Source organism: Octodon degus, unplaced genomic scaffold (assembly GCF_000260255.1).
Source record: "Octodon degus isolate 3935 unplaced genomic scaffold, OctDeg1.0 scaffold00031, whole genome shotgun sequence".
Classification (NCBI taxonomy): Eukaryota; Metazoa; Chordata; class Mammalia; order Rodentia; family Octodontidae; genus Octodon; species Octodon degus.
Window position 1 is genome coordinate 16,524,646 of NW_004524607.1, and position 22,122 is coordinate 16,546,767.

General features: G+C 41.8%; 1 protein-coding gene across 1 annotated transcript in view; it reads left to right on the plus strand.

Annotated features, from left to right (window-relative positions):
• Cyth3 (cytohesin 3) overlaps positions 1-22,122 on the plus strand; it is a gene marked incomplete at its 3' end in the record, with an annotated part of 144,475 nt that overhangs the window by 98,412 nt on the left and 23,941 nt on the right. Inside the window, exons 2-5 of the mRNA XM_023713376.1 lie at positions 3,980-4,062; positions 5,835-5,899; positions 6,486-6,552; positions 15,650-15,768. Coding sequence (XP_023569144.1) covers positions 3,980-4,062; positions 5,835-5,899; positions 6,486-6,552; positions 15,650-15,768 — 334 coding nt within the window. The remainder of the gene's footprint in view (positions 1-3,979; positions 4,063-5,834; positions 5,900-6,485; positions 6,553-15,649; positions 15,769-22,122) is intronic.

Consider the following 22,122-nt stretch of genomic DNA (forward strand, 5'->3'; position numbering starts at 1 on the left):
GGGGGAGGCACTGATGAGTGGTGGGGGGCGGCCCGAGGGGCTGGGAGAGGGTCCGGCCCGCTGCGCCTGGGCTGGGACTGGTCCCGCTGGCGCAGGGTAGCAGGAAACTCTCCGCACACTTCTGGGTTTTTTAAAATTGATTTTTGCAATCTTTTCTCTCTCTCTTTCTCTCTTTTTTTGATTACTGGTGTGATTGAACCCAGTGTTTCAAGAATGCTAAGTTGCACACATTAACACTAAAATACATCCTTAGCCCTGATTTAGTCTTTGTAATGTGTCATGAAGTAATTTTGTATTATTCCAATGTAATGTTTTTACCAAGTTACCTAAAAGATACTGCTTTAATGATTTCCAGCCACTTAACACTGAACATTTTGTTATTTTTCTCGTGAAAAATTCACCTCTTAGAATATACAGTGGACAATGAATGAAAATACATCCATTATAGATTTAATAACTTATTTTCTCAGTTCTTTTTTGTTGTGTGTGCAGTGACTTCCAAATACATATATGATAGCGTCAAGCCCCTAAATATTACACTGTGTATCTGTACAAAATAAGGACATTTTCTAAAATAACAACACTGGTTTCCCACCTTACAAAATTTCTCTTTCTTTTAGACATGCAGATTCTGGTTCAAATACAAGTAATATAAATGGTCAGCACTTTGTTTACTTGTTAAAGTAGTAGGAATAGGAAGAGATATGTCTTACTGAAAGAGAAAAATCAAGAGATTCCATGAAAGCTTCTGATTGAAGAAACTTTAGAATTAAATTGTTTTGATGTTCAGATTTGCCTTCTAAGCCATCATTCTATGTTAGCAGCCAGTCTTTCATATTCTTAGGCATGAAAGAAACTGTAGGTAGGCTTTCCTTAAGCACAGATGTCTGTAGATGATTTAAGTAAAGCTCTGCTCTTTCAGACTGGTTTTGATATATTTACACTGGAGAGGTTGGCAGAGGGAAGTTTTTTTCCTTAGGCTATTTGTGAGAACCCAGTCAATACTGTTGATAAGCTTAACTTGAATCTTGAGGTACATTTATTCTCTAGGATAGTATCTGTCAGCTGACTACTTTTGGAAATGCTCTTTTTTTTCTCTCTTGTTTTCAGCCTCCCCAGCACTGGAATTACAAGTGTGTGTGTATTAGTTACTTTTCTCTCATTGCTGGGTCAAATACCCAACACTCAAAATGAGGAAAGGGAAGGTTTATTTAGCTCACAGTTATTGGAGGTTTCAAGACACTGGAAGAGAGGCTGGGGTGCTGCTGTGTCCAGGATGACCCTCTCCATATCTCTCAGAAAGTACAGGCTAGCCAGTTTAATGGTTCATGCCTCTCTGGCCCCGCCCTGGTCCTCTGGCCACGCTCTTCAAGCCATCCTTTGCTCCTCCAGCCAGCCCCATCTGCTCCATAACTTACATGAGGCTTTGGGGGGACAACTAGACACAAGTCATAACATTCTGTCCCTGGACCCCCAAAGTCTAATGTACATCCCTTTGTCTAAAAGGCATTTTAGTCCATCTCTAAGAGTTGTCAAAGTTCCAACAGTTTCAGCATTGCTGAAAAATCCAAGTCCCAAGTCTCCTCCAAGATCCAAGGCAAACTCTCAACTCTGAGCCCCTATACAAATGAAAAGTTAAATACATCCAACATTCAAAGGCATAAGATAAACATTGCCATCCCAAAAGGTGTACACAGAAGGATACAAACCATTGGGGCCAAAACAAGTCCAAAATCCAGCAGGGCAAACATTAAGTCCTATAGTTCTATGTAGAACATCTGAAGCAATCTGTGGCAAATTGTGGGCTCCGTGTGGCTCTGCCCCTATGGCACTCTTGGTGGTAGCTCCCATAGCTTCTCTCTTAGGCCAGCTTTGCTCCCTTCTTGCATTTTTCCTTAGATGATACATGTTCCTGGCCTTTCCAAATTTCTGGGGTTTCCACTGAATAGGCTTCTCACTCACAGCTTCATATACTGTCCTCTCAGGGGCACACTCCCTGGCCTCCAGGCCTTCTTCTGAAGTTAAGTTGGAAGCCTTTTTAGTCTCAGAACTCCTGCATTCTGCATGAACCTAAAACTGGTACCATGTGGATGATGCCAAGATCTCCTGCTAGCTGGAGCAATAGCCAGACTTTCCATTGTCTTGACTGTAGGGGTCGAATGCCTGGATTGCTGAGCACTCTGACCATGATTCCAAGAAACAGATTCTCTGTGCCAGTGCCATTCTGTAATCTGGTGTGGCTGCCACCTCCATTCTGGAACCTGGTGTGGCTGCTGTATCCATTTTGGAACTTGGGGCTCTGCGGCTTTCTCCTGAAAAGAAAGTCTCTCACCCTTGTGATTCTGAGGATGCAAAGGGTGAGAACCTGCCACCTACTGTGGTGCCCTCAGGACATCTTTTTTACTCTCCTGTTCCTCCTGGGCAATGGAGATCTCAGCTCTATCTTTGCCCTCCACAGCTTTATTGGAGCTTCCTTTCTGGCCAAACTTACAACATTTTAAATCATTCTCCTGGGCTCTTTGCTCTTCACTTTCAACATAAATCTGACTAACAGTCCCCAATAATAACCATGCCACTGCCCCAATATTTGACTGCTTTGAGATTTCCTTTGAAAGATGAATCAACTCTCTGTGTTTAATCTCAGTCTCAGGCAAGGCTCTGGACAGGGACAAAATTCCACAAACTTTCTGCCAAGACAAAACACAAATGATCTGGAGTCCAACAACCAATGCAGTCCTTCTTCCCAGCAGAAACTTCCCCAGCCTGGTCTTTATAGATTGGCTTTCTATCAATCTTCTGGTCTGAGCTCTGACCAGAATCTCCTCTACAGAACAGCCAAAGCTGTCCCGGTGCTTCTCTTGTAGGCAACATCTCCAAACGTTTCCTATCTCTTCCCATTAGCCATTGCCAAAAGCTGGTTATCCACATGATCAGGGTTAGCCACAGCAATGACCCCACTCATCTAGTACCAAATTCTGCATTAGTTACTTTTCTCTCATTACTGGGACAAATACCTGACACTCAAAATGAGCGAAGGAAAGGTTTATTTAGCTCACAGTTACTGGAGGTTTCAAGACACTGAAGGAGAGGCTGGGGTGCTGCCGGTCCAAGATGACCCTCTCCACATCCTTCAGAAAGCACAAGCTAGCCAGTTTAGTGGTTCATGCCTCTCTGGCCCTATCCTTCAGACCCTGCCCTGGTCCTCTGACCACGCCCCACAAGCCATCCATTGCTCCTCCAGCCCCATCTGCTCCATAACTTACATGAGGCTTTGGGGGGACAACTAGACACAAACCATAACAGTGTGACACCATACCTGGTCTCTCTGGCCAGATCACTGCACCCAGGGGCAGGGCCACTTGACATGTGGTACAGGGGATTAAACCCTTCATTCTTCTCTTTTTTCTTTTTTTATAGTTGGAATGAGTTTGGTGAAGGGCCCAGCATTATCCCATATTCAGTGTCTCCAGTGTTGGAGGCTTACTCATACTTGAAGGTAAAGGACTGAGAGCATTTGGGAGCTCTGAGTGCAGGAGGAAAATGTGCTGGCTGTCTCTCCTCTGGGTGAGCTGTGCCTGTGTGCTGGTTTTGGCCCCCTTTGCCAATATTTGTGGCCCTGCAACTATTTGGATAGTGCAGAGAAGAGCTTTTATCTCTGGGAGGCAGTTTAGGAGGAAGGAGTCTGGTGACCTTTCCTAGAGTGTTGGAGCCGTGAGGGGAAAACTGAGGAAGGTGCCAGGGTTTATCTTACCCACGAGTGTGAGTTTTGGTACGGTGTCCCCCTCTACTGTTTTTTGTGTGACTGCCTGGTTTACGCTCTGAAAGTAAAGCAGTGGTCTTGGTGAGGAGTGAGAAGAAGAGGGGTCAGGAGCTTGTCATGCAGCCCTCCAGCTACTCTGCCCTCCTTCCTTAGCCTTATCTGACATTGCCAGGTGAATCTTCAAAACATTCGTTATTGAGATGATTTTTTTTCTTTCAGTGCCTGAAGACCTCTCATTAGAAGAGAGAGAAGAACTTTTAGACATTCGTCGAAGAAAAAAGGAGCTTATTGATGACATTGAGGTATAAGCAAAACTCTTACTTTTTTTTGGGGGGGGGTGGAGTAGTGAAGAGGTTCAGGGAAATGTGAAAAATGGATGTTTGGTTGATGTCTTGTTAGAACTATACAAGCAAAGCAAAGAGTTGTCCAAGCCAGTGAAGCAGGCTCTCTACCTAGACATTACAGCTTGGGCAGAAGTCACAGTGTTGGAAGTGGAGCCTAGACTTGTGGGTGCAGAGTCATAGGGGGCAGATTTAAAGGAAAGCAACTTCAGTCTATAACACCTTGCCCTCCACAGTCCTATAGTAAAGTTGGTTGTGTTGCATGATTGTGTAATCCTAGCACTCTGGGAAGTTAATGTGGGAGGATGTCAAGTTCAAGCCGAGCCTAGGCAGTGCGTTGACTTAGTAAACCCTGTCAAAAATTTTAAAAATTATAAATTCCTGAGGATGTAGCTCAGTACAAGTGCTCTGAGCTCATTCCTCACTACCATCACCATTACACACCCAAAAATTTGGTACAATTTTGTTTGTGTATGAGAGTCAAGTACCTAGAATATTGCTTATTCCATTTTTGTCAGTTGGATGTCCTTTGATGCATAAGTATATGTTGGGTTCCAGCTACGTACCAAGTGCCTGCTAGGTGGCAGGAGCAGAATAAGAAAGATGAGTAAAACACAGATGAGTAAACATTATCATTCCCACATTTGTGTACTTTACCCAAGGGACAGGGTGGAGGACTCTTCCACAGGAGACACAAATGAATACAGCCATAGTTTCTGAGCTGGGGAGTCTGACTTTTACAAAAACCATCCAGGAGGCCTTGGCTTCCTTGGGAAAGGCTCTTCTTTGAGAAGCTTCCTAGTTATTTTCACTGCCAAAATAAATGTGGCCTCACAAGCCACTCACTCTAGGAACAGTCCTTGTCCCAGACAATACCTCCTTTCTAGTAACTCAGTTTTTAAGTCTGAATTTCTTGGCACACAAAAATAGGATTCTGAATAAAAATTTCTCTGTCTTTGAAAGATAGTTCATGGACATTTTTCTTTTAAGGTTACCCTTCAATCTTGGAAAAATCCTGGAACCCAGAATAAGTTCTTTGGCTGACAAATAAGAATATTTTATCAGGACACTAGTAATCACATTGCTGGTGAATCTGGAATCTTCATTTACTCTGACTGCATCATTCTGTCAGTGAGAACATGAAGGTCCAGAGTGCCTAGGAGGCTGCCAAGGGACTCTCAGCCAGCAGAGGCAACACCAGGGAAAGGACAAGCCTGTCCCTTCTGTTTGTGGCACCTCTGAGTACCATGGATCCAGATGGGCTTTCACTCCCCAGTCCCTATGCCTGGTGCTTTGTGTCTTCCAAAGTGAGAGCAGTCACCCTGGGATTGCTGCTCACTAACTTGATCCACCTAAATCTGAGCTCCAGCCCCGAAGTACAGGCAGTACCTGAGGGGAAGACAGGCAGCCCCTGCTGGGTAGCAGGAAATGGATGCAGTGAAGTGATTTTATCTTTTCTATCTGATGCTTCCTGTGTTCCTTCTCGATTTTACACACAAACACTCTAGAATCTGCCTGGGGCCCCTCCTCCTTAGCATCTGATGAGAGGTGGACACATGGCTCTGTTTTCTCCTGAGCTGAGCTGGGTGTGACTTTGAGGCTCCAGCTGTGTCTCCAAAGGTGCTGTGTTTCTGGACCTGCGATGAGCAGAGGATCCCTCAGGAAGCTGGTGCCTAGAAGGCTGAGGCCAGGTGGAGAAAGGTTAAGACCCCACAATTTCTTCTTTTCAATAGAGGCTGAAATACGAAATTGCAGAAGTGATGACAGAGATCGATAACCTAACTTCAGTGGAGGAGAGGTAAAGTGTTTATGGCTGTACCTGTAAGTGAGTCAGTCTCTGCTCTGTGTGTTTGTCCTCTACCTGAATTTAATAATTGGTGACCACAGCAGGGTGAGAGGGCTGACATGGGAAGCAGAGGCTTTTGGATCTGTTGAGTCCTTCCTGCCCTTGCCTCCCTTTTGTTCTCTGGGGAGGCAGAGGTTGGGGTCTCTGCAGGTTACTTCCTGTCCCCCACTTTCTCTAAGTCCCCTCCTACCACAGTCTTACAGGCAGGCACTCAGAATTAACTACCCAAAAACAACTTTTCTGTGTCATAAGGAACCAACCTCTTTTATTTAAAAAAAAAAAAAAAAAGTCACTGGTTTTCATCATCAGCTTTTTCAGAAGTGTATCTCAAGTGATCACAGGCGAATAAAGTGCCAAAGCAGCCACACACCTCCCTCCAACAGTGGAGGGCAGCAGCTCCAGAGTGCACCAGTGCTCTGCTTTTCACTGAGTATTGTGGGAGGGAAAATGTGCTAAGGGCTGTGCCTTGCTATGCTGTGTGAGACACTGCTCTCAGTCAATCCTGGCTAATGATTTTTCCATTATTTCAAATGAATAGCAAAACCACTCAGAGGAACAAGCAAATAGCCATGGGAAGAAAGAAATTCAACATGGACCCCAAAAAGGTAAATGCATACTTCCAGTTTTCTGACATGCAGCCAACTGACTGATCTATTTTTAATGGCTGCCTCTCTTTTGGCAAAGCTGGTCACTTCCTAAAAAGATGGAATTGACATTATTGTTTTTAAAGTGGGGGTGACTGCTTAATGAAGCCCCAGAAGAGGACCCTTTGTTTAGTTCTTGCTGTGGTGCCCCATCCTTGTGTTTTATCTCCTAAGTTCTCTTGTGATAAGGCTCTAATATAGGGCCTCACATGATTAGTTGCTTGAATTGGGAGTGGAATCCAGATATAGAGTTCATAGATTTCATTGTGTGAATGGGTTGCTTAGTCCAAGAGGATCCTTCCCTTCTTCCTCCCTTCATTCCTCCTTTAATCTTTCCCTTCCTCCTCCTTTTTCCTTCCTCCCTCCCTTCCCTCTCTCCCTTGCTCGCTCGCTCTCTTCCTTCCTTCCTCCTTCCCTGTCCTCCCTCCTTTCTCCCCTGTCTTCCCTCCCTCCCTCCTTTCTTCCTTCTCTTTTTCTTTCTGTCTTTGTCTCTTCCTCTTTCTCTGTCTCTCTTTGTCTCTGTCTCTGTCTTTATCCTCTTTTTCTTAATTGTTTATGTGTTTGGTTCAGGGTCGTGCTACACAGCTCAGACTCATAGTGATCCTCCTACTTTGTCCTTCCTAGCATTGAGATTAAAGGCCTGTGCCACGATTCCCAATTTCTGTAGCCAGCACAGTGCGCTGGAGGTTCCAGGGCCAGTATGGCATGTGGTACCAGGGCTCAAAACGGGGACTTTGCACTTGTCAGCTATCTCCCCAGACCTCTCTCACCGTCCTTTTTTTTTTTTTTTTTTTTTTTTTTTTCCCCCTTTTTTTTTTTTTTTTTTTTTTTTTTTTTTTTTTTTTTTGCAGAACTGGGGATTGAACTCAGGTTCCTTGCGCTTGCCAAGGAAGCACTTATTCCACTGAGCCATCTCCCTGGCCCCTCACCCTCCTTTTTGAGGCAGGGTTTTGAGATGCAGTTCAAGCTGGGCTTGAACTCACTTTGTAGCCCAAGCTGGGCCTAAACTCACAGTGGTCCTCCTTCCTCAGTCTCCTGAGTGCTGGAGTTACAGGCATGTACCACCACACTTAGCCAGAAGAGTATATTTCTTCCTTTTGCTTTCAGGAAGTCTCTGAATGAAAGAGCAAGGAACCCTTGCAAATTTTAGCCACCACGTTTTTTGAAGTTAGATTTTCTAGGACATTGCCTCAAGACAACAAAAACTGCTTTTTTTCAGATTGAGATATAAGGATTTGGCACAATCTGTAAAAGCTGTTTGATTTGAGGAGAGAAGAGTAGACCTGAGTCAGCCACAGAGGCTTGAGATCCAGGAGAGGCAAGGGCACAGAAAGTCATTCTGACCACAGAGCTAGTATATTCCCTGCTTGTGGTCTGTGACTTGTATTTACTTCTGACGTTTTCCTTCTTTGTCTGACACCAAACCTCAGTACTAATTGTTAAATTGTTTATTCAATAAATGTTGATTCATTATAAGAATTGCATTGCATAGGGTCTAAGATTTGTAAACTTACATTTATAAGTGAAGTTACAAATGATATATAACTTTTCTCTTGTTTCTGAGACAAAATACTTGATGCCCAAAATTAAGGAAGGAGAGGTTAATTTAGCTCACAGTTTGTGGAAGTTTCAGTCCATCATCAGCTGGCTCCAAGGCAGTGGCACATGGCAGAGGGTGCGCAGTTCATGGCAGCAGAAAACAACAAAAGCAGTATAAGCAAAAAGAGAGGAGGAGAAGAAAGCAAGTCTCTTTCCCTTCCTTTTTTTGGTATGTAAACTACCTGACCCAGGGTGGCTGTAGCACTCACACCCATAATCCCAGCACTGGACAAAAACTTTAGAAGTCTGCACCATAACTGCATGAGACTTTGAGGGGACATCTAGACACCATTGCAATGTATATCTTTATTTGGTATATCTTTATTTTGATATTTAAGATATATATCAAGCTAGGTGAAGTATAACATGCCTGTGTTCCCACCCTTTTTGCAGGCCGAGGCAGGAGTGCTTGAACCAGTGCTGAGAACAACCCAGGCAACATAGAGAGGCCTGTGTCACTGTTTTCATTTTTTCCTCATCTATAGTTTGCAGGTTTGGGTTTTCTTAGAGCACAGCACACCTATAAGTAGGGTAGGGTTTTGTTTATCTGGTATGTTCTAACCACTGTGAAACTGCCTTTTTTTTTTTTTTTTTAATTTTAGGGAAGGGTCTACAGGATGTTTAGGGTCTTCCTACTAGATCGGACTCGTAGTGATCCGCCTATTTACAGTCTCCCAAGAGCTGGGGTTACAGGCACATGTGACCACACCCAGTCTCAATTGCCATCTCAACATGCCCCAGGGGCAGGGCTGGCACAACATGCCTGGGGATTGAACCCCCTGCCCCTGTGCCTGTTTGCAGGCACTTTAATCTGCTGAGCTATTTGGCCAGTCCTTCTGTTGCTTCTTAATTCAACTCCAGAATGGCATGAAATTGTGGGCAGGAATGATTTTGTGGATTTGATAATGATTTGCTACTTGGCGTTAGTGTCAAGGTTTTTTTTTTTTTTTTCTTTCTTTAGGACTTGAGTTTGTTGAGTTAAATTAGCAAATTTTATATACATTGGAAGTAATAATGGATGTTTTATAACACGAATGTTTTTAGAGCTAAAACTCATGTTTTAGCTTGCTTATAGATAAATTAAAATCTCACGAAACACAAAGTACTGTAAATAATGATTTTTTAAAAAAAGTGATGTTACCACTGTGCATTGTGAGCCAGTTTTGTAGGTGTAAACTTGCCTTATGCTTAAGCTGTCCTTGCTGTCAGTTCTTGGTTGCCATCTTTCTATGTAGCACATGTCAATAGTACAATAATAAGGGCAAACATAGAGAATTTCATGTTTGTCAGGAGGCACAGAGGGAAGCACTTCCATTAATGTACTTAGTCCTTACAACAACTTAGGAGGCCGGGAAATTCCATTTTAATTCCTGGCTCACATTTGGGCAGAATGAGACACAGAGCACCTGAGGAGGACCCACCTCCTGAATAGGGACCAGGACTGTAAGATGCAGTCCTGCAACTGTATCTGCCTGCTGAGTAGAGCCATGGGTTCAGCTCATAAGAAGCTGAATTCTGACAGTGTAGTCATCCCATGGCGTCTGCTTGTCAAGGGAAGTAGGAGTTTAATCGGGCTGTCATGAGTGACTTAGCAGACTTTGTGTCCCACTTCACCTAAAAGATACATTTTTTAAAAATAAAAATTTTAGTACATATTTATCCCTAGTGAATACTGTACATTCCTTCTGCGGAGTTGGTATATGGATCTAGCATGTACTAATTCTTTTCTTCATCTCCTGCCACTCCTTTCCTTCTCTCTTCCATCTCTTGATCCCCTTCCCATTTGAGAAAGATCTGTCTCCCTAATTACTATTTATATTTTTACTTTGCTCTATTTTATAATTTAGATTTCTCATATAAGGGATACCAGGCAATTTTAAAAGCTTTGCATCTAATTTGTTTCCCGTAAGATTATGGTCTCAAGGTGCATCCATTTTTCTACAAATTTTTCTTTATGGCAGAGTTATACTCCATTGTATGTAAATATCATATTTTCTTTATCCATTCATTGCTAATGTGCATATAGGCTCCTTCCATCTGATTCTTCTTAATAGCTTATCTGTAATTATGCTCCCCAATAAAAGCAGAAGTTACATTTAGTCTGTCTTTGGGCTTTTGCTGGGAAAAATATCAAAATTATTTTGTTTATAGTCTTGCTTATGGCACTTGTCCTAGTCATCTGGCCACCATGAGAAAATACTGTGGATGAGGGGCTTAAACAATGGACACTTATTTTCTCATATATCTGGTACTAGAATGCTGCTCAGCTGAGTTCTAGTGAGAGCCTCCTCTTTGTTTGCAGATAGTTTCCTTCTTGCCGAATCCTCACATGTCCAGGGAGGGAGTAAGTTCACTCCAGGCTTTCTCTTCCTAAAATGGCAAATCTTAACCCAGGGGGCTCTGCTCAAATGACTTGACCTAACCCTAGCTGCTCCCAGGGGCCCTGTGTATAAGTAGGGTCACTGTATGGCTTTGGGCTTTAGTACATAAAGTTTGAGTGAGACACAGATATTTAGTCTATAGCCATAGCAGATAGCCTCATATGTTGCTGATGCAATTCAAAATTATATATTTTTCCATATTCTCATAGGCCTTGTAATATTGTGAATCATGAAGATATTCTGAAAATAAAGTCTTTCAAGCTGCCAGGGAGGTGATAACATTTTAAGGAAGGAACTTTGTTTTGTTCAGGTACCTTAGACTCTAGACAGGGTGGTTTAGACTAAGGAGACTAAAAACATCCTCCTACCCTTTAGATTCCAAGTGTTTCAGTGATTCCCAGTGTCCTTTATTTTCCCAGAATCCTTTAGATTCCCAGTATTTAAGAAAAATACTTAAACTTAGAACAAGGAGTTTAGTGAAGTAGAAATTGAGGGCCGTGCAAGGAAGAAGGTACATGAGGTCAGTGAGGAAGAAATGATGCCCAAGTCATGTGATGCCCAGGCACAGTGCCCACCACCTAAATTCTGTTCCACCAAGTTGTAAGAGGTCGCTGAATTAGAAACTTAGAGCAGACAGCATCCAGGAGGTGCCAAGACTCACAAAGATAAACTCCCAGCCACATACTGGAAATCACATACTGGAAATCCCAGACACTTGTGGAAATCACCACCTGACAGAAACAAATCTGGACAAACGGAAGAACTGAGACAGGAGGAAACAGGCCTTGTAGTAACAATGGAAGGAAACTTTGAAGTAGGGTATTTGCATAGATTATGAATATCATCAAAGAGATTGATAGGGTTGGTCCTTATGTGTGATAGCAAAGTGGGGTGTTGAAAGAATGTTGTAAATAACTAGGGGTGCCATGTGCACTCTGGGCTACATGGATTTGAGGCCTACAGAGAGTGTAGTCCTTCTCTCCACCTATTTTCACGGAGTTACAAGACATGGGAGATGAATCCAGCAGACCATATTTCATCCAATCAGTCTCAAACAATTTAAAATGGAACACAAGAAATGGTTCAAGGGACTGGGGAGATAGCTCAGCAGTTTAAGTGCCTTCCTGGCAAGTGCTAGGACCTGGGTTCCATCCCTGGTACCAAATGCTGTGCCAGCCCCAGAACCTGGGGCATGCTATGCTGGCCCTAAAACCAGACATGGTGGCCTACACTTGTAATCCCAGCACTTGGGAGGCTGAGACAAGAGGGTTACTAAGAGGCTGAGCTGCATAGTGAGATCCTTACCAAATAAAAGATTAAAACAGAATTTAAAAAAAGAAATGTTTTAAGGAAACCTGGGGTTATTTTAGAATAAGTATAAGACAAAATCCTTAGATTCACAGGCTTTAGTAAATGCTAAGCAGTATAAATTTTTGAAATACCTATATATAGATATATTGAACAAAATAACACAAATCTTGTGGTAAACAGAAAGTCACTAAATTGTCCAGGAAGAAAAGAGTAAGCCATCTAAGAAGAAATGAGCTTGTTATCAGGAAACACTGGATCAGAGAGAGCAGGGAGACAGTTCCAGGCTTGGAGGAAAAATGACTTAAAACTGAGAATTGTGTTGACCCAAACTGACACTCAGAAGAAGGACAAATAAAGACATTTTCATTCATCCATTTCCAGAGTCTAGTAATTGAGAAGCTGCAAGGTTATACTTCCACCCCCTCCCAAAATGAATCTATTAGATAAAAAGATGTGTGATATTTATAGATAAGCCAGGTATGGGAGCTCAAGCCTGTAATGCTAGCCTTTGAAGACTAAAGCAAGAGGGTCCCAAATCTGAGTCCTGCCTGGGCAATTTGTGAGATCATCTCAGAATTATTATATATCTACATCAATATCTGCACACACTCACACACACACACACACACACACACACACAATTTTTTTTAAAGAGAAGAGCAGGATATGTAACTCAGTTGATAGAGTATCCCTGGGTTTAATACCCTGATATTGGCAGGGGCAGTGAGATGGGGTGGGGAGCGCTTACAGTTAAGTCTAAATGATAAAATGAAAAGACAAATAAAAAGGCTAAGTAGGAAAGTAAGGTTTCCTAGATGCTAATAGGTAAATATAAGTTTAGATAGTTGTTGAAATTTTAAGAGGAGCCACTAGAGATAGGAATTAAATACAATTTACAAATTACTAAGGAAGCTTGAATAAGGAAAACTTGATCAGTTTAACAAAGGGCTGAAAAGGCACGTGAAATAGCACAAAATAAGAGGCCAGGAATACATCCTCATGAATCAATCATAAGTCTGACCAGGTCAAATTAAGTTCTTAAAAAACAGAGACTAGGGCCGGAGAGAGAGCTCAGTGGTCTAAGTGCCTGCCTGGCAAGCGCAAGGACCTGGATTCAATCCCCAGTACCTCATGCCATGCAGGCCCCATGCAGCCACCAAAACAGGGCATAGTGTCACACGCCTGTAATCTCAGCACTGAGGAGGCTGAGATTGGAAGATTGCTATGACTATGAGTCTGAGCCACATAGCAAGACCTGGTACCAAATAAATCAGTAAAATATTCAAAACAAAACAAAAAACAGAAACTAGCACTCAAGAGGTTGAGGCAGGAGGACCTAGAGTTGAAAGCCAGCCTGGGCTAACTACATAGGGAGACCCCATCTCAAACAAAACAAAGCTGTGTTACTAAATTTTTTAAAATTCCAGCTTCTGCTGGGAAGATAGTTCAGCAGGATAAGTTCCTGCCTGGCAAGCACAAGAACCCTATTTTGATCCCTGGCACTGCTAAGTAAGTAAATAAATAAATAAAATACAATGAAATTTCAGCTTCTTCTAAGGGACAGACATAGGGCAAAAAAGACAGGTTAGAAATACACAACTAAATACTGAGTTTAGTGTGTTGAATGGTGGCCAGTGTTTTCTGTTTGATTTTTCTAAGCAGCATTTTATGTTTATATATTTATATTTGTATTTTTATTTTTTTAATTTATGTATTTGGTACAGGGTCTTGTTATGCAGCTCAGACTTATCGTGAGTCTCCTATTTCAAACTTCCCAGCACTGGGATTGTAGGTGTGCCCCACCACATCCGGTTTCTGTGGCTGGCTCAGTGGGCCTGGTGTGGGGCTGACTGCATGTGGTACCAGAGATTGAACCTGGTTCCTTGTGCTTGCCAGGCAGGCGCTTAGACACTGAACTATCTCTGGCCCTTTATTTAATTTTTAACTTTTATTTATTTGATACAGGGTCTTGCTGCACAGTTCAGACTCAGTGATCCTCCTGTTTGATCCTTCCCAGCACTGAGATTACAGGTGTGCCCTACCATGCCCAGTTTTGGATCCAACACAGCACTAGGTACCAGGGATCATTTTTATTTATTTGATTCAGGGTCTTGCCAGGCAGGCACTTAGACTGCCAAGCTATCTCCCCATTCCCTAAGCAGCATTTTAAAATATTAAAAATTTTTAATGAAACATTTGCTTTCTTTTATAATTACCTACCCAATTTAAGAGTGTCCTAGGGCTGCCTTAGCAAATTAGCCATAAATTGCATGGCTTGTTTTGCAGTTCAGGAGGCCAGAATCCAAGATCAAGGTGTTGTTGTCTGAACCTCTGAGGGAGAATCCCTTCCAGCCTATCCTGCGTGTGGTGGTGCTCCTTGGCCTGTGGGCACATTAGTCTTTGCCTCTACTTTTCACATAACTGTCTCTGTTCTGAGGCCACTTGTCACTTGCTCAGAGCAGTCTGCTCCTATATACTTCTCTCCTTTTCTGGCTGCCTCCTCCTCAGTCTTAGGTTCAAAACTGCTTTTTGTCTCAGGCTTTTGCTGCTGTGTATCTTTGGGTCTCTGATCTGAGCTTGAACAGTGGCTGTCTCTTTCCTATGACAGTGGCCTCCATCTCTTGCAAAGGAAGCTTTTCCTCCCCAGGGGCCTCTTCTGTCTCTAGTTTGTGACCAAGAAGCATAGAAATTACCTTGTTTGAGCCTGTTTCATTTTCTCAAATCCTTATAGGTCATTTCACAGCACTAAGATTCATCCTAGTTTTAGGGGTATACTGACTTGCATGGACAGGTCATAAGTGTCCAGAACAGTCTCTTCCCCAGGCCCATTCACTTTTCGAGACTTTGGGCAGCACTGGTGGAAACTTTGGCTTTTTCAACATCTAGCCCCCAGCTTTGTGGCCACAGAGATTATAGGACAACTAAGAGGGGCAGAAACAGCAGGTTGGGAAGGTTGAAGAGCCTCTAAAAGCCATGGCCCTTCCAAAGCAACCCTTTGTGTTGCTCAGCTCTTTAAGGAGGTCAGCTTCCCCAGCCTTCAGTGTCATGGTCATAACCCCGGTGATCACCAGTAACCAGGCCAGGGACCAGCCCCAGCCCCCACCTCTACTCATGGGGATCCCTTTGTCCTGGATGTCTTTGGTTCCTTTTAGACATCCTTCTCTTGCTCCTGGCCATTTTTTAGGGCAGCAAAGTTTATTATCTGTATTCACTGTACTCTGGTGAGTGTGTGTGTGTGTGTGTGGGTGTGTGTGTGTGTGTGCGCGTGCGCATGCATGCAGGGTCTCACTATTCAGCTTGGACTTGCAGTGATCCTTCTGTTTTCAGCCTCCCAAGTGCTGGGATTACAAGCATGTGCCACCATGCCCAGACTGCATTGCTGGCTCAGCATGCCCGAGGACAGGGCTGGCACAACATGTGGTGCCAGGGATTGAACCCTGGCCCCTGTGCTTACCTGACCAAGCACTTAGTCTACTGAGCTATCTCACTGGCCCTGAATCCTTATCATTTGAAACAATTATTTATAATAGTTTGTTCAGAAACCCATTTATTTGTCCTTTATCCTGTTAAATTGCCAGAAGACATGTACTTTTCTTTGATGGATAAAATGTAGTGTGGTATTGTAAAAATCAGGTTGTGCAATTCCATAGGTTTCTGATGTTTTTTCTGTGTCCGAACCACTAAGATCATCACACTGTTTCTGTCCTTAAAAACTGAGTTTAAGTAACCTTCCTAACTGGTGCTTCCTCTCTTATGCTGTTCTTCAGGGAATTCAGTTTCTAATAGAAAATGACCTGCTACAGAGTTCCCCAGAAGATGTTGCCCAGTTCCTCTATAAAGGAGAAGGCCTAAATAAGACTGTCATTGGGGACTACCTGGGTGAGAGGTAAGTTGGAGGAGAGTGACCCTTAGTGAGACACTCCTGCCATGCAGATCTACATCCTGATCAGACCCACCGTTCTCTTAGGAGTGCTTACAACTTAGCTGCGGGACACAGGGGCATATGTACTGCCCTCCAGCAGCTGGGAGCCTGGTATGGTCATTCCATTCCATTTCTGTGCAATGTGAGGAATGTTACAGAGTCTGGGGCTACATGGGATCAGTATTCCTTTGATACTATTCATGCCAGAACCCAAGATGGAACTGACAATACTGTTGTCTGTCTGTCTGTGTCTGTCTGTCTGTCTGTCTGTCTGTCTGTCTGTCTGTCTCTCTCTCTCTCTCTCTCTCTCTCCCTCCCTCCTCCCCTTTTTTTTTTTTTTGCGGACCCAGGGATTGAACTCAGGCCCTTGTGCTTGCCTGGCAAGCACAATTCTACCGAGCTATGTCCCCGGCCTGTTTTTCTCCTCTTTATAAGCCTCTTCATCTTGCAAAAATCTGAACCAGAAATGGCCTACGTTTCTCAAGGGTTTTCTTTCCTCTGTCATTTAGGGTGGCAGTAAAGACAGGAAGTTAGTAATGTCTTGAACAAAAAGCAGCAGGTCAGATTTAATTTCTGTGTTGTGTTGTTGTATCTTGTTTTAGACCAGGTCTCACTGGATTGCCCTGGCTGGCCTCAGACTCATGGTGATCCTCCTACCTCAGCTGTGTGGATGCTGGGACTACAAGTGTGTGCCACCATGCCCAGCTCAGATTTATGTACACACCTCCGATAAAATCCCTTTCTTGTGTTCAGCAGAGGTTAGGCAGGAATGCTGAGCAACACATGCAGAGTGTGCCAGGACAGACTTGTCAAGGACCTCAGCACATGTTATTGAACAAAATTACAATCAGGATGCTTACTATTTTTAAACTTTTTATTGAAAACATTTGTCAAGTGTAATGGAACATGCCTATATTTCCAAACCTCTTGGAGACTGAGGTAGGAGAATCACAAGTTCAAGCCCAGCCTGGGTAGTTTAGTGACTTAGATTTTTGTCTCAAAATTTTAAAAAGGTAAAAAAAAAAAAAAAAAAAATTAAAAAGGTGTTGGAAGTTGGATATGGTGGCAACACACCTGTAATCTTACAACTGGGATGGGGGTAGGAGGGCTGCCATGAGTTGGAGGCCAGCCTAGGCTACACAGTGAGTTCAAGGTCTTTGTGAACTAATAGTGAGACCCTGTCTCTAAAAACAAAGTAAAACAAAAAGTGTTGGAGGTATACCTCAGTGCTAAGACCTTAGGCTTAATCCAAGATCAATCAATCAATCAACGCATGCTTGGTTGAAAGTGGAACATTAGACCATTCTGTGAGATAAATATTACCTGATACCCAAATCAAAGATATCAGAAAAAAAAGGAAACTACAGACCAGTATCACTTAAGAGTATACAAACAAAAATTTTCAACCAATTTTTAAAAAATGAAATCTAGCAATATATAAAAAGGATTATGCATCAATTTATGCCACCATTATAGGAATAGTTTAACAAATGAAAGTCAATTAACATAACATCATGTGATTATGTGAATAGACTAAAACCCATATGATTGCCCCAATAAGTGCGAGAAAAGCACTAGTAAAATTCAGCACCACTAGCTGGAGGTGAAAGCACAACACTCTAGACTGAGACAGGAGAGTCACAAGTTTTGACCTGGGCAACTTAAGCAACTTAGACCTGTCTGAAAATACAGAAGAGAGCTGGAGATGTAGTTAATGTGCAGGCTTTGTGTTTAGTCCCCAGGATGTACGTACTTACATACATGTGACACTACTTTTGAAAAAACACTCAAATGCTCAACAAATTAGAACTGAAAGATGACTTCCTCAACATGATGGCAAGCACCTAAGAAAATGTAACATTCTACTAGTGGTGAAAGCATATTTTTTGCTTAAGATCAAGAGCAAGATCAGAGTATCTGCTCTCACTACTTTTATTCAGAATCATACTGGTGCTTCTAGCCAGGGGAGTTGGGCAAAAAAAGAGAGAGAGAAAGAGAAAGAAAGACAGGTAGAAGGGGAAAAAACAAATAAAATTATCTGTATTTGCAAATGGCATGATACATTTCTGAGGAATTACTGGAAAAATATTAGAGTAAGCAAGTTTAGTAAAATTATAGGGTATAAGATCTCAGAACTCATTTGTATATTTATACAGCATCAGTGAACAAACAAAGGATATTAAAGGATTTGTTGGAATAAGGTAGCATAAATACAAGTTTATCCCCAAAAATGCAAGCTTTTTACCCTGATAACGATAATGTTGAAAAAATTTGAAATATTCAAACAAGGTAGACGTGCATTGCTCAGAAAACTTAATATTGCTAGGATAACAGTACTCTTCACATTCAGCTACATTTTTGTTTTTTTCTCGGAACTGGGGATTAAACTCAGGCACTTGTGCTTGCCAGGGAAGCACTTATTCTACTGAGCCATCTCTCCGGCCCTCCTTTTTTTTTTTTTTTGTCCTAATGCCCTCGGGTGGTTTGGCTGGCTGGAGTGTTGTGGGGATCGAACTACAGCAACCTGAGGCTGACAGCTTTGTGGAAGCAGCCACTTAAACAACTGAGCTAAGGCCAGGCCCCCTCAGCTACATTTTTTTATGTAGGAAAAATAATTTTATAAAGGTAGAAACAAGCATTTACATAATTTTACAAAGACATTTAGAATTCTAACCATATACAGAATTGTAACAGGACAGACCTGTGACATTTTTTTTTCTTATTCTTGTGACTTTTTTCATTTATTACCCTTAAAAAAAAAACTTAACTTGAGAGACATTATGGCAATAAATGGTATATCATGACAAGAAGTACATATTTAGAAGACCAGGATGGCAGGCACTCCAAGCGTGACCCATCTATTACACATCGCCATCCTCAGTACAGCCACCTGGCTCACAGGTGCCAGCATATAGAGTTAGTCAGGGGGAGAATCTCACCAGCCAACCGCTAGTCTCAAAAACCTGCTGATGTACCCCAGGATCACTGCCCCACCCATCTCGTGCATACAAATGCATGGCTTTGCCCCTGTCATGTTTCTCAGCTTTTCTCCTTGACCACTCCTCATTGTCCAATCCTCAAGTTCTAGCTTTCCTTTTATTTGTATTGTAACTTTCTATATGTAATTCCTCTTTTAAGTTCTTATACTAGGGAGGCAATACGATATTTACACATGTGAGTCCGGTTTATTTCACTTATAAGTATATCTTCAAGTGGCATCCACTTAAATATGAAGGCTTCGAGTTTATCATTCTTTATAGCTGAGTAATACTTCATTATATAAAAGTACCACATCTTTTTCATCCATTCCACATGTGACGGGCATCTTGGTTGTTTCCAAGATCTGGCTATCACAAATTGTGCTGCTATAAACATAGGTATGCATATATCACTGTGATATGATGCTTTCAGTTCCTCCAGGAAAATTCCTAGTAGGGGGATAGCAGGCTTGAATGGAATTTCCAGTCCTAGTTTTTTAAGGAGTCTCCACACTGATTTCTGTAATGGTTGTACCAATCTACACTCCCACCAACAGTGGAGAGGGGTTCCCTTTTCCCCACAACCTCTCTAACATTTGTTGTTGGTTGATTTCTTTATGATAGCCATTCTTTCTGGGGTGAGATGGTATCTCAGTGTTGTTTTAATTTGCATTTCACGGATGGCTAGTGAGGTGGAGCATTTTTTCATATATTTATTCGCTTCTTTAATTTCATCCTCTGAGAAGTATGTGTTCATCTTAGATGCCCATTTCTGGATTGGGTCTTTAAATTTAGGGGCCCTAATGTTCTTTAGTTCTTTATAAATTCTAGAGAGCAGACCTTTGTCTGAGAGCTTATTAGTTAAGATTTTTTCAAAGTTTCTGGATTGTCTTTTCACTGTGTTGGTAATTTCTTTTGATGTGCAAAAACTTCTTAATAAGAGGTGGTCCTAGTTGTTAATTCTTTCAAGTATTTCTCGTGCGATTTGATTTTTATTCATGGACTCTTTGCCTACCCTGTGTCTTCAAGAGATCCTCCTACTTTCTCTTCTAGGAGATTTAGTGTTTCTGTTTTAAAGTTCAGTTCTTTAATCCATTTTGACTTTAGTTTAGTGCATGCTGATAAACCTGGGTCCAGTTTTAGTTTTCGGCATGTAGAGGGCCAAATTTTCCAACACCATTTGTTAAAGAGACTATCTTTCTTCCCGTAAGCGTGTTTGGCCCCTTTGTCGAAGATCAGGTGGCTGAGTGCATTCCTAGAGGCCTCCATTTTTTTTTAAAGACAGGGTTTCACTATGTAGTTCAGGCTGGCCTTGAACTTACTGTGTAGCACAGGCTGGTCTCTAACAGTTATTTTCTTGCCTCAGCCTCTTGAGTGCTGGGATAATAGCCATGTGTGAACATGGACGCCTGACCTACATATTTAATACACAACCTATCACAGTCCTAGCTGACTTTTTTTTGCAGAAGTTTGTAGGCTTATCCTAAAATTCATAGTGTACTTTAAGTGACCTAGAATAGCCCCAGTCTTGAAAAAAGTTCAAAGTTGGAAAACTCATACTTTCTCTTTACAAAATAAACTCTACTAATCAAAACATAATGGTGATGATGTAAGGATAGACATATGAAAGGTCATCAAATAGAATTAAAAATCCAGAAATAAAGTCCGACATTTGATGTCCAATGACTTTTTAACAAATGTTCCATGACAGTTTCAGTGGGGAAAGAATAGTCTTTCCACAAATGGTACTCAGATATATAAGAAATTTAAAGGGAGCAAAGAACCTAATATAAGAAAAAAAAATTAAAATATTTAGATGAAAAAGTGAATAAATCTTTGTGATCTTGATTTATACCAGTTTCTTAGCTCCAACACCAAGACCATAACTACAAAAACATAAGTAAAGTAGACATCAAAATTAAATATTTTGCTTGTCAGATGATATCAGCAAGACAGTGAAATGACAACCCCTTCAACAAGAGAAAACATGCAAATCATAAATCTGATAAGGACATCTAGGATATATAAGTAAGTCTACCAATTGATCATCCAAAGCTCTACACACTGTGAAATAAATGTTTAGAGCGCCAACATTGTACTCAAGTTTTAGATTTGGTAGCATTTTAGATTTTCAGATTAGGATGCTCAGCTTGTATTACAATCCCCAGAGAATGGATGTGGCTAAGGAAGAAGATGAAGCAAAGATTGAGCCTGGAAGACTCCAGCCCAGGGTGGGAGTAAGGACATGTGGAAGGGGAGTGGGCAGAATGTCAGACAGACCCTTCATTTCCCCTGCCCACATGGGGGGCTCCACACTGGCTGTAGTAGACACCGTGTGCACCAGGAGGGGCCAGGCCTCCCCCAGGTACAGTGTGCATAGCTGAGCCCTTTACAGAACTCCCAACAAGTGGGCTGCCAGCTTTGCCAGGGAGGGAATGCTGTGGTTTTCAGGTCAAGTCTTATTTCCCCAATTGAGCAGGACTGGTCACAGGTGTCTTCCATGCTTGGTTAGAAAATGTTTGGCTGCAGAGTGCTGGCCTGCATGAATTCCAACTAGCTTGTGTCACTGCCAGCCTGAGGGGTAGGTGGACCCCGTGTTCTGCTGCTGGGGCTCTTCAGTGAAGCTTGTTACCTGGACCCACAGCATCATCTTCAATTTAAAGTTTAGTGAGGCACATGGCTACAGCATTTTGGGTTTTGTTGTATTTAAATAAATTTTATACCTTTTACTATACTTTCATGTTTATTTTTGAAAAGCTAATATAAGGTGTTCTTTCCCATACTTTCTTAGCCAGCATAAACCTTACAATATGTGGACTTGAAATGGCCTTGGGGTCATTTTAAAGGCCATAGAACATACACTGAGCATTGGGCAGCCTCTCCACTTGATGCTTTGGTGCTCATAGTTGGCAGTGGCAACTGTCATTTGGGCCTTTATAAAGGTCTCCTTCCTGATGTAATTGAATCTCTCGGGTGTACCCCTGTTGTCCTATTTATTCTTTTCTGCATTAAGCTTGAAAACTAATTTTTAGTGAAGAAAATCTTTTTTTTTCTTTATCAAATCTTTATTTTTTCATTTTAATACAAGACAAGTAAATATTTTTTTAACTCTTTTTTATTTTTTTTATTTCTTGACATCAGTTATTTTTATTTTAAAGAAAAAAAATAAAAACAATGGTACAAAATCTCAAAACAAGATTTTAGGAGAGTAACAATGGTTAGTACATTGTGAATTGTTACTGCCAAAGTACTTTCTCATATTACAAGATATAGGCAAGAAATAATAAATAAACAACATAGGTACAAACCTCTGTTTTGTCTTTTTTTAAGTCAACAGAAA